At 38.4% G+C, this 12909-nt stretch overlaps 1 protein-coding gene across 3 annotated transcripts; it reads right to left on the reverse strand.

The window, feature by feature from the left end:
- Positions 1-5637: 5637 nt before the first annotated feature.
- On the reverse strand, positions 5638-9068 carry LOC112284085 (flavanone 3-dioxygenase 2). 3 transcript variants are annotated; one of them, XM_090251418.1, is made up of 4 exons: positions 8497-9068; positions 7164-7809; positions 6708-7032; positions 5638-6565 (listed from the first exon to the last, which is right to left on the reverse strand). In XM_090251418.1, exons 2-4 carry the CDS (start codon positions 7730-7732, stop codon positions 6311-6313), a joined length of 1149 nt encoding a protein of 382 aa, XP_090107544.1. In that variant the 5' UTR covers positions 7733-7809; positions 8497-9068; the 3' UTR covers positions 5638-6310. The 3 variants fall into 3 exon arrangements, with proteins under 3 accessions (XP_090107544.1, XP_073390575.1, XP_090107543.1); XM_073534474.2 differs by having other exon boundaries at positions 8464-9068; XM_090251417.1 differs by having other exon boundaries at positions 8182-9068.
- Positions 9069-12909: the final 3841 nt, after the last annotated feature.

Raw genomic sequence — 12909 nt, forward strand, 5'->3', positions numbered from 1 at the left:
TTCTTCAGCCATTACCCATTCTAGAACAACCATGGTCTTCTATTTCTATAGATTTCATCACGGATCTTCTAATCTCAGGTTCTTATGACTCTATATTCGTGATAGTAGATCGTTTTACCAAGATGGCACACTTTATACCATATTCAAAATCTATCTCAAGTGAAGAAACAACTAAGCTCTTTCCTGATAATATCTATCGCTATCATGGATTACCCAAGGATATTATATCAGATAGGGAAACTCAATTTGTATCAAGATTTTGGCAGACTCTTTTCAATAATATAATATATTCTTCTATAAAACAAACACCTTTCTTTGCTAATTATGGTTATCATCCACAACTTGATACTTTTGACTTTTCAAAAGTTGATAATCCTACTGCAAAAGATTTGATAATTTATTTGTCACAGGTACATGCAACGATGAAGGCACAATTAAAAAAAGCTCAAGAACAACAAAAGATCAATGTGGATGTCTATCGAAAAGAACAACCACCATTCGACATGGATGATAAGGTATGGTTACTTCATCGTAATATCAAGACCATTCATCTTTGTGACAAGTTGGACTATCAAAGGCTTGGACCATTTTCTATTTCTACACAAATCAATCTAGTTGTATATTGTTTACATCTACTAGAGTCAATAAAAATCCATCATGTATTCCACGTGTCTTTTCTTGAATCATACAAGATAGTGGAGATACCAAAAAGAAGACAAGCTCTACCTCCTCCTATAGAAGTGGACAATAATGAAGAGTTTGAAGTGGAAGAAGTCTTAGATTCAAGGTAGCGCCAAAATAAATTGGAATATCTTGTCCATTGGTACAGATATGATATTAGTGAATGCACATGGAAGCCAATAAAGAATCTTGCAAATGCAGCAAAGGTAATGGAGGCTTTTCATCAACGACTTCTATGAAAATCAAGATGAAAACCTTCCTTATAAAAGAAACAAGATTTAGACAAGATAATATTTTACTTTCAATCCTTATTTGTAGCTTCTTTGTAGTTGTGACACTCAAGAAATGAAAAATCAACAACTAACAGATTCGACTCAAGAACCTTCGTTTGCTGATCTGCCAGATGAGATATTACGATTGTTACAACCTTCAAGATGATACAATCGAGATGAAGATCTTTAAGAACGACATGTTCTTCCTTAAATAGATGGGGAGATACAATGCATTTGGTATCATGACCTTGGAAGGGACTTCCGATGTTTGGTGATTTTACTAGAGGTAGGAACAACTCCTGATGGTGTTTCAAATGTTTTATTTGAAGGAAGTTATGAAGGTCTCAACAATGATCAAATAATTGGGTGGTCTTCCCGCCCTAGTATGGGATACTACCGGTGGTTGAGAAGCCTTATCAATCATCTTCGAAGAGAACAAAGATCAGAGTATGTCGTGAAAACAATTTGTCACATCATAGATTTCCTCAACATATGATTACCGCTCTTCATGGAACTCGTCCCTAGAAAAGAGAGTAATGTCACGAATTTATGCATGTAAGCCAATAATTACATGTATAAATAGGTAGAAGTAAGTAAAAGTTGATAAAAGTAAGCTAATTCTATAGTATTTGATATGGAAGCTTCCTAAAAGCTTTATAGACGTTGTTTTGACTTTATAGGTGTCTTTAATTGATTTTTTGGAATTAGAAACGTGGTCAACAAGTTGGCCATGTGCCACACATATTGTTAGCTTGAATAGCAAGCTAACTATGTGGCCCATACATAGAAAAACTTGCCTTGTAAATCAAGGCATATATCCTACAAAGTCAACACATATTGAAGGTCCTATAGAATGTCACCACGTAGCCCCTAGTTAGATACTATATATAGAGACAAGAGTGAAGCCTTCTTTACTATTGTCAACTTTTTTCTTGCTTCCAGTCTAGTTTCAAGGGTCTCTAATTTTCTTGGCTTTTGGCAATAGCCATTCCAATTTCTTTCTTAATATATATATATGAAGTTATTTCTATTTTTTCATCTTTCTATGAGAGAAGTCTCACTTGTTTATTTGTCTTTATCATGTTCTTGTCCTTGAAAGCTTTCTATTGATTCTAGTTTCATTGCCATAGTTATTGGTCTTAGTGTCAAATTCTTGTTTTGTTAGTTTGGATTGTTTAGACTATATTAATATTAGCTTTTATAATTTAAATAATAATAATTACATTTTGGACATGTCATTTCAAGTTAGCTTAGAATTTTTTGACAGCATCTATTTTTTTAAATATGATATCTATCACATCTATAATTTCTAAAAATATGGTTGCTTACATATAAATGATGCCTCATTAGATCTCTGTTAATAGTACTTAAGTAAACCAAATATATAACAAAATATCATAAGATCTAATATTTAATTTATTTTCTAGTTTTTTGAACTAATTATGCAACTAATCCACTGATTCTTTTGGTTTTTGTTTCAAATTTTGGATAATAGTAATAAATTTTTATTTGATTTTATACTTCCAAAATTTCTTAAAATTTTTTTTTTCACACTTCTTTCAAGAAGAAAAAAAAAGATATATTTGCTTAAAAGCAATATATCAATTAATAATATCATCTATCAAACTAGTCTAAAGTAGTTATTTTTTTTGTTTTAGATTTGTAATTCTGTAAGATTTTAAGATAACTTTAAATTGGTTAATATATTAATCTAGATCATCTCCCCTTAGAAACAAAAGATATGGAAGTTTGAGTGGTTTTATTATAATTATAATAGTTTCTAAGCCATAACCTTTATTAAGAGTATTTTAGACTACTAGTAAATTAAATCTTCGTAATTGTAGATTTGTATTACTTGGAATTTGAACTTTGAATGAAATCTATTTTATTAAGTTTTTTTTTGGAATAGCAGATCTATATAGTTGCAAAGCTTCTTACAATAATCAAATAATAGAATGGTCTTTCTGTCCTAATATATCATGTTATTGATGGTTGAAAGGACCTATCAATTATCCTTTACAAGAATAAATATCACAATATGTGACAAATATGATTTACCATATCTTAGATTTTTTTAACATATAATTATTACTCTTCATAGAACTTCTCTCTAAAAGAAAGAAATAATGTACCAAACATACATATTTATTTATATTAGAAGAATCAAGTATAAGTAAATAAGAGTAAGTAAATTTAATAATATTTTATAAAAAAACTTTTTAGAAGCTTTATAGATGTAGATTTAATTTTATATGTATTTGTAGGCGATTGATAAGTTAAAAACTTAGCCAAGAAATTAGCCACTTGTTGTATATGTTTACTATTCATGATATAAGTTGGCCATGTGATACATATATAAAAAACTTATCTTATAAATTAAACACATGCCTTATAAGTAGTATATATGTTGAAGGTTATATAGAATATTGTCAAATAGATAGTATATTAGAAATAATAGTGAGATCTTCTTCACTCTCATCAATTCTTTTGTTGTATCTAGTTTAGTTTAAAAAATCTTTAATTTTTTAATCTTTGGCATTAGCCATTCCAATTTATTTTTTTTAAATATATACTTTCTTATTTTCTTTTTGTCATCTCTCTTTGATACACAACCTACTTGTTCATTTACATTCATTACATTCTTTTCTTTGATAATTTATTATTAAATTACAATCATAAATTATGTATTAAAAAAACTCATGTATTAATTTAAAGAATATTTTGCTACTCATAAGGTGCTAGAAAAAAACTCAAATAATGCTAAGACTAAAATTATCAATTTTTTCAATGAATCAATTATATAAGGTTTTTTTTTTTTTTTTTTTTTTTTTTTGAATAGCACATTATGTTGAAGATTACCCTTTTCAAATCTTAGACTACCAAGATAAAGAATGTACACCAAAAAACATTTTACTTATCTCATTCTTCATTTCAATAAATATTTACCACAAATATTCATTTTCTTTGATTCCAAATGTGGATATAATTTATCATTAGTCCATAAATAATCCCTATTACCAAAACTTTACTTTTAACTGGAATCTCAACATGAAGAATATCAACACGTGGCCACCAAAAATGCTTTCAAAGAAAAAGAGAAGATATCTTCGAAGTTAATATTTGTGCTTGACAGCACAAGCATTCGCCAGGAGAATAGAACGGCGTTTGACCACGCAAGGGTACAAACAATTGGGGGAGCAATGGTGGCATTGTGGCGTTGTGGGCCTCAGTCAGAAATGTCAAATGGCCACCCAAGAGTCTCTACTACTTTTGTTTTTGTTTTTGTTTCTGTTTTTTGTGTTGTTTGTTTCCGCTGTGGGATGATGCTCGGACATCACTAAGCCTTTGTCTTGGCTTGGCTTGGCTGAGGACACAATCTCTCACACACACACACACAATGAAATGAAATGAGGGAGGGAGAGAGAGGAAGGTAGACAGGGACAATGAATATTTAGGGCTCGAATATCTGGCCGGCTACGGAAGCAGGTGATGAGGCGGGTCAAACCCACTGTAAGACTTCATCCTTCATATTCTCTTCCTCCTCCTTCTCCTCTTTGGTTTTAGCAACTCTTCAACGACGTGAGAAGTTGGGATTCTAGTTGAGGTGCGAGGGCAGACGGGGAGACTGTTTTTCTAACCAGTTTCCAATGCTTCACAGTCTAGATATCATACGCGATCCCTTATCTAGCTTGGAGGTGTTTCGTTAGATATGAGAACAGTAGCAAGAGACTGCCAGAATCAGGCCACTGATTTATTTTTAGTGTGTGTGTTGACCACCTCTCAATCATTCCCGGCTGTCGCAATGCAAAAATTCGCATACATATTTCGTAAGTTTTGGAAGTCTGTACTTTGGCATGTGCTACTGAGCTCTGTTAACCGCACCAGCGAGAACCAGTGAAAACCTCTGAAGCAGAACAACTTTGGGTCTCAATAAAGGTTTTGTTGTTATTGCCTCGGCGAGTAGAATATTACAGCAGGGGCTGTTTCGGAATGACAGACTTGGCTCATTATGCACGCCCACTTGTTGGGGTGGCTAAAATCAGCCTACTCGTCATCTCCACTTCTGCGAGTAATAATGCAGCCACAGGATTTGGCTGCCTCTCGATTTTGGGTTAACGAGAAAGTGAGCTTCTCAAAGTCCGAGGAGAGCTTTAAACTTGATCGTTCAACCCAGTGGACCAGTTCCGGCACGAAGTCTTTAACTTATTCCACACACAGATACTCCACACATTTTCAGTGGACTTTCATCGCCAATCGCGATGTGTGATAGCTTGTATGTGAAACGGCATCAAGCCAACTCACAGGAGACAGGAATTGTAAGGGATGAGAAAATGCTTTGCGGAATGTTGTCAGCAAAGCATTTAATGTAGCATCTTCTGTGAAGGAAGCATATTTGCAGCAAGATGTGAAGCACGGGCATTCACTCATTGAAACTTGATTGAAACGTTCATATACTCAACATAGTTGGCTCGTCGCCATCGCAGGTGGGTTTCGATCCAAATAGAATACACAAAATCCGCTTCGAAATGGTGATGTGATGCATTACAGCATTTTTACATATCTCCAGGTCTGGAAGACAGCTTGTGAGTATGTAAAGGGCTTGAGAGTATGTTTCTAGGGGCGGGGGGCAGTCTTTATTCAAAAAAATGGAAGGGACAGCAGGCAGAAGGAGCACCAACGCATATGTCAGCAACTGCTTGCACGCTTGAATTGGTATTTACAAAGAAAAATAAGTTGTTGGCAGATGATTTAACTTCCAATGAATCCTTGGCCTCGGAAAGAGGTCTCAGCAATTCTACTAGTATACAAACAATCCAGCCGATCAATTCAGTTAGCGTCAAAATGAAGCCCTCCCCTTGTGCTCATCTACTTACTTTAGTTTATCCCAAGCGCCCTGATCTTCAGCAGCACTTGCAAAATTGCCGTGGGCTCCGACTTCCTGGTTCAACGCTTTAGAGTTGCCACAAGTATTGAGCTCCAGCCAGGCTCCAATTCTGTGAGATGGTGGATCGCCACTCTCCATCTTCAGACACTTTGACTTCCTCTTCAGAGCAAATGTAGTTTCCCAACGTTAATGTGTGTTTGTATGTGTGTATGTATTTTTCTTCTGCAAAGTTTTAAATGGTTCATTCCAACTAAATCCCAGTCAATTTTGAATGAATGGATCGGTTTCAAGTCATTGACATCGATGCAGCATTACAACCATCCTGACGGTTTCTGCAGTATTTCCAACCTTTTTTTCTTTTTTCCTGTGCTGTTTCGTATTTGTAATTGGGGCATGTATGATGTGAAGCTGCGAGAAGAAATGCCGGATGTTGCAAAGCGCAACCGAGGAGCTCGTGGTACAGGAGAGCGAGTCATGATTTCTCCAAAAAAAACCGTTCGTGACGCTCTCCTCCATTAGCGGGGTGGAAATTGTAAGCGTTGGCCAGATACTCCCCCCAAGTGAAGGGACGGTACACTGGTGGCCGCTCTGTGGTGATGAGCTCCGGAGGGGGTTCCACAGTTGCATTCAAAGGAGGATTCAAAAAACAGGCCAGCGAGAGGCGCTTGGACGTGCCGTTCACCACAGCTCTGTGAAGAACACTTTTATACCGAGTATTACTCAAGACCTGCAAGCAAGCAAACAATCCAGATGGGCTTGAATGTCAGCCATCACCCCAACAAAAACCATTTGAAGTCAATCTTCTCCAAAGAATGCTTCCATCCAACACTGAATGGTAGGGTAGGTTCAAAATGGGAGCGCTGGCATACCTGAAAGAGATCTCCAATGTTTACGACGAAGCAGTCGGGGCGAGGATTGACAGTGATCCACTCCTCGTCTATTTGTACTTGGAGTCCAGCAATCTCGTCTTGGTGGAGGATAGTGAGGAGATGAGGGTCGGTATGAGCGCGCAAGCCGATTGCAAGCTCAGGCTGGGGGCATGGAGGATACAGGTTGAATCGCATTGACATCATGCACTCGTTCTCCACGTAGTGATTGAACCGCGTCGGCTCCAAACCTAATCCTTCCGTGAGAAGTTCTACAAGATGCCTGCCTAGTTTCTCAATTTGTCCCATGTACTTTTCCACAGTCGAACTGCACACAACCAACCAAAGCATTTAACATCAAGTGACCCCAAGTGTCTAGCTTCTTTGACTAAATCATAGCGACCTCGCGAATGGATCAACAGAATTCAGGCAAGATTGGCACTCAGCAAGAAGATAAACCTGAATATAGTATAGTCGCTTTCGGTGAAGAGCTTCCGGGAGAATTCCCGGATATTAGATTTGGGATGCAGTTGCATGTGGAAGCTCTCAGCCCAGTGCATGACCGTTTGGTTCACCCAAGTGTTGGCTCCGTAGCCAAAAGAAGTGCCAGGCGGGCGATGGACACGCTCTTTGACTTCCAGAGGAAGCTCAAACATCTTGTGCGCCTCCGTCTCGCACCTGAGAATCAGGTTCTCACTCACGCCATGATTCACCACCTGGAAGAAGCCATATTTCTCACACGCCGCCACGATTTCTTCCACAAGAGAGGCTCGCACCGCAGGGTCGGAGGAGCTCAGGAGCGACATGTCCACGATGGGAATTACATGGGTGGACGCGAGCGGGGGGCTGCCCATCTCTAGCACAGGCCGCTGGCCTTCGGCTTCGACGAAAATGGGCGGTAATTGCTGTGTTTTGTGCACTAGCGCAGACAGCAAACTGGCGTTTCGCAACGTTGTGTTGGTGTTCGTCAGTACCGCGGACAGATCTGCTGCATTGTGCGCATGGGACGGCACGGGGTGCGCGGCCATCTATGGCTCCGTTACTTCCCCCCCTATTGTCGATCTCCCAACCTGATTCCCTATTCCGCTAATCTCACAACCACAACCTGCAACCGAATAATTAACAAGCCACAAGTTCTTAATTGCCTCGCCACGTCCGTGATCACTCTTATAGCATCGACAATACGACTCGCTTCTAACTTCACCTGAGACTTCCTTCTCCACATTTACTTTGTGTAGCAGAGCAGAGACGGTGAAGAAACACCCGGGACTCTGAAAGTTTTGAGCCAAACGTCGTGATAATCAACCACAAAAGTGAGGGCAGCCCCGGAGACGGCCGAGCAAGTCATACACTGCCAGTGCATCGCATCATCACTTATCCTAACCAAATGGAATTCACGCTAATCACATCACCACCCTATCTAACCCTCTCCACGACCACAACAACAACAACTGTGAATGATATCCAAACCACGTACGCGTCTTCGAGAACGAAAACTGGACGTTGTCTGAGGCAACAGCTTCAACTAGAAACACGGGCCAAGTTATCGACAAGCCATACCGGCCAGGTCAAGCCGACCAAGACTCATTCCCTCGCTACCAGACCAGACCACAAAACAATGAGATCTTGTTGCCGAGCTTTCTATCTCTCGACCCCGCCCCACCTCTTGCACAGATGACCTAGCTCAACGACGAAATTAGACAACCATTCACTGCACGTCTCTATCCTCCCAAATCCGAATCCTCGAAGACAATCTTACAGGAGTTCCACGCGAGAATCCTAGATGGGAAACCTGGAAACACTCGTGAAGGTGCATGAGCTGCTGCTGCCTACAATACAAAAGCCTTCTTCCAGTTTTGGAGACTGCAAAGACTGGAAAATTCCAGAGGCTTTATGTAGATTCCTCGCATGTTAAATTCGCAGTGAAAAAAACACATAATTTATAAAAACTCGGAGGGGTAATGACGGGTGCCCCTTTGGCTGTGGCACTACCCCCCCCCCCCCCCCACGACTTGTTCACCGTCATGCAGCTCCTTCCGATTGCTCGCTTCGCCGGACTGTCTCGCGCGGAACTGACTCGCCCGATCAGTCCACAGCGTGCCGCTGAACTAGCTCCATCACTTGCAACTTCGCTACTTCAAGCCCCTTGTTTCGTGACGTTCGGGATGTGTTCATTGGGATGTGGGCATTACCTTGCAAGTTAGGATTCTATATTTATTCTCTTCCAAGCGCATCGTGGGGGCAGTTCAGCCGCCATGAAACCTTTCTACACTCACTCTCTCCGGTCGCAGCGGGCTTCAGCGTCTAGATTAGCGGGCAAGGCCCGCTGCCCCCAATCCTCCCACTGGATTGTCCTGGTCTCACTCTCTCGCTCTCTCCCTCTCTCCCACTGAGATGATTGTTTGCAATTCACCCTGTTATCTATCACGCAGTAATTCCTCTTCTTCCGGTGTAAAGTCGCGAGCGCCAACAGTTACAGTTCTACTGTACCCCGAGCATCCTTTGTTTTTTTTCTTTTCCTTTTCTGATAACTACACAACGCTTGTTGCTGAATAGCCACCAATCCATGAGAAGTTCGATATTCCCCCACTGCAAAAATATAGCATTGCGGATGGAATCGAGCTCCCGAGGCGGCTAGTTTCGATTCGAGAGTGTGCTTTTCATTGATTGACTTCCACCAGAGAATCTTCTCACCAACTTCGAATATCAATGAGAATGACTGATCATTCATGCAACACCGGCTGAGAACATGGAGCTTGAAATTTTTAGTTTTAATAATTTGTTAAACACGTCCCCATTTCTACTCCTGCTGTGAAGTTCCTTCGAGATGCGAAGAGCAGAATATTTTCAAAGTATTCTCCTGTAAAACGCTGGCTCCATCTCCATCTGTGCTGAGACTATCTTTAAGTTTATTTATTTATTTATACCCACAAACACACAGAAACACAAATACTTGTTACATTATTGTTGTCGTTGTTGGCAGAATTCGGTGCGCTGGCAAATTCGATTTCAGTGTGCACCTGCGCGAAACATGATTGACTGTCCAGTTCAGTCAAAAAAAAATCTAACCCCGTTTCTAATTTCGTTTATCAGCTAATTTCAGTTTGTGCGGAATGGACATCATGCTAAAGATGTTTTGCTTCAAAAAATATATATAAAAACTGCAGCGTATTACATCTAGTTTTTGAAAAACACTTTTCTGAGGGACTCGTGCTAAATATGTACCTTGGTTTCACAAGCCCCCTTTCCTTCCTGGAAAACATGTGTTTCTGCAGTCCTCAATGAATAAGTGTGAAGTGGTCTGTTGAACTGACAACAAGTTAATTGGAAGCTGTTACACATTCAAGCTGTGAATGGGCACTTTCTTTTGCAACCCTGCCAGCAAAGCCTCCCAGTAGGTTTCTTCAATTTCAAGGCAGTGTGGGTTTGGGGTTTACCACAAGATTTCTAAATTTAGTTTTAGGGTTTGGGACAAGCTTGTCGAAGATTGAATGGCCATTCTCAAGGTGGCAAAGAGCTCCTATTTAGTGTATACCTAAAAGGTGTAAGTTCTTCAAAGGTTTTGTGTAACTTAGATCACACAATGCTGAGTTTGTGAAGATGGTGCTGAGCTAGTTTGCTTTAAGGTTCTTCATGCTTTTTTCTTTTTCTTTTTCTTTTTAATGAGTCAACAATATTTTTTTATTCTTCATTTTTATAATGCATGCTTTGTCCCACACAAGGCTGCTTGAGATGATAAGATTGTCTGATGGTTTTTTTGGGAGGAGGTTAGGCTGAGCTTATCTTTCAGAATCAAGGCTGCTGATAATCATCCGAGAATGATTCCAGTTCACCCATTGATCCATATTCATCAACTAATTTTCATGTTTCTATTCTCCATTTTATTATTATTATTATTATTATTATTTATAACCTTGCTCAACAACATATTTTATAATATTGCAAATAATTAATAGAAATAGATTTATTGCAGGGAAATAACAACACTGGAACTTGAGCAGAAGGTTCTTAAATGTTGCACTGGGTTTTAACAACCATCTCAGGAGTTATTTATTATTTATTTATTTATTTATTTATTTATTATTTTATGTATCATGAATTAGTTTAGTTTTTGACAACAAAAAGGTTTGACAAATAGTGGAAGAATATGGATAGATTGGTGAACAAGAATCATTCTGGAAAGTTTCTTATTTTTTTTCTTTTCTTTTAATATCAACCCAAATGTTTGATCAAAGCACATGTTGTGTGCATCGTCATCTTGTCTGGTTATCACCCATCATTTGCATAAAACACTCTTAAGTTTGTGTGCCCATTGTCTCCCATGCCAAAGCCTAGAAAACACACACTAACAAACAAACAAACAAACAAAAAAAATCAACCTCACAGACATCTCTATCTGTAGCACACAAAAAAATGGCAACATCTTCTTTCATAAGCTTTTTGTTTTTGTGTTTTTATTCCAGATAGTGCGATTGTTTCATAAAAACCATATGTCCAAATAGAATTTTTGAGTGAACCCACAACCATGTTTACGTGGCACAGAGGGCTACTCCAAGCTAGCAACTATCTCATTGGGATTAGGAGAATTCCCCTTCATAAGCAGCAAGTTGATCCAGATATACATTATCTTCCACCTTTCCTGTTCTTAGCAGCTTCTTGGCACTTCCATCATAAAATCCATTCATTGTTGATTTCAAACCAAAAGAGCAAAAGCAAAAATAATAACAAAAATAAATTGTATGTTTGTATATATATATATATATATGTATTAGGGTTGTCATGGAAGCATCCAGTAACTCGTGGTTTGTGATAAGAAACAAGATATATTCATTGAGATAAGATAAAATAATTCAAAACTATTTTCACAATGAGAATCTTTTCCGGAGTGAGGATATTCTCACTGTAATTTTTGTGGAGGGGGGGATAAGAGCAGTCACTGATTGAGAGAGTGGAGAGAATATACTGAGGCAACAAGCTGTTGTAATTAATATATATATAAATGAATGTTTTGTTTTTATTTATTTTTATAATGTGTTCGCCATGATAGAATTGGAGCTAGTATTGCTGTCGCATGCTGCTACAGCATCGCCACAATCCAGGGCAACCGAAATCTGAATCTTCCGAAGTGGATTTTCCTTTCCAAGGCTACGTAGCATTGTCTCACTATGTTTAGAGAGCTATGGAGCTGCTTGTTGAGGGCCCACTGAAATTAAAAAGGCTGAAATGGCGGCTCGGTAGAGGACAATTCCAGAAGCTTCCTCCCCCCACAAGGTCCCTTTGAGGATGGTTGTGTTCATTAATAAATACTCTTTTTTTGTGGAAGCAAAGAGAATGGAATTTACCTGAATGTCGGAAGTTGAAAGGATAAAAAGCAAAGGGAATAAGCAAATGATTCCTTGTGGGTCAAATTTTGATTCTTACATTTTTCAACTGGAGTACAAACACTGAAATGTGTATGGATGTTTCTTTACTTCAAAATCCTTCATGATTGCACACATGGACACTAGAATTTAACTTTGTTACTCTAAATTTTAACATAATTTCACTGATGTTTTGAACGATTTTTCATCAAAGGAAGTGATGGGAAATTGTACTTTTCTGGCTTTTGTAAAAACGTTGAATTCTGTGACAAGAAGAGTTTTGCATGTGTCCTAGAGTTTTCTCTATAAAAATATCTGAATTATGTCATTTTTTTTGGTTGGTGGAAATATATATATATATATATATATATAATGACACCAATTGTTCTTACTTCTATTGACCATTTTACTTTGGGAGATGGATCCACAAACAGAGTAGAACATTGGGCATAACAGTTGATTAACTTGGATCACTTTCATCCTTTACATGAATACTTTTGCTGGCATACTGGAACTTTCTAATTCCATTGCAAGCCCTTCTCTCAATGTATTCTAAAGTTACATAACATTATCCTCACATTAAATCTTTGTACCCAACTCAGCAAATTTATCAGCTCTCATCGTAGTAGTGGTACAATTTGGTATTATGGGTACATTGCCCCCCCCCCTTTTTTTTTTTTTTTTTTTTTTTTTTTTTTTGTCTCTAGTTGAAACGTGGCCATAGGTCCCTTAACAAAGGTGTGCTAAGTGGACAATTTGGCCATGAGCGGACAATAGAAATGTAAATACGGACCCCTTGTTCATGAAGGGCAGAAAACTTCCAACAAGCTCACTTTAATGAAACA

This window comes from Physcomitrium patens, chromosome 6, assembly GCF_059467195.1.
Source record: "Physcomitrium patens ecotype Gransden chromosome 6, ASM5946719v1, whole genome shotgun sequence".
NCBI classification, from domain to species: domain Eukaryota; kingdom Viridiplantae; phylum Streptophyta; class Bryopsida; order Funariales; family Funariaceae; genus Physcomitrium; species Physcomitrium patens.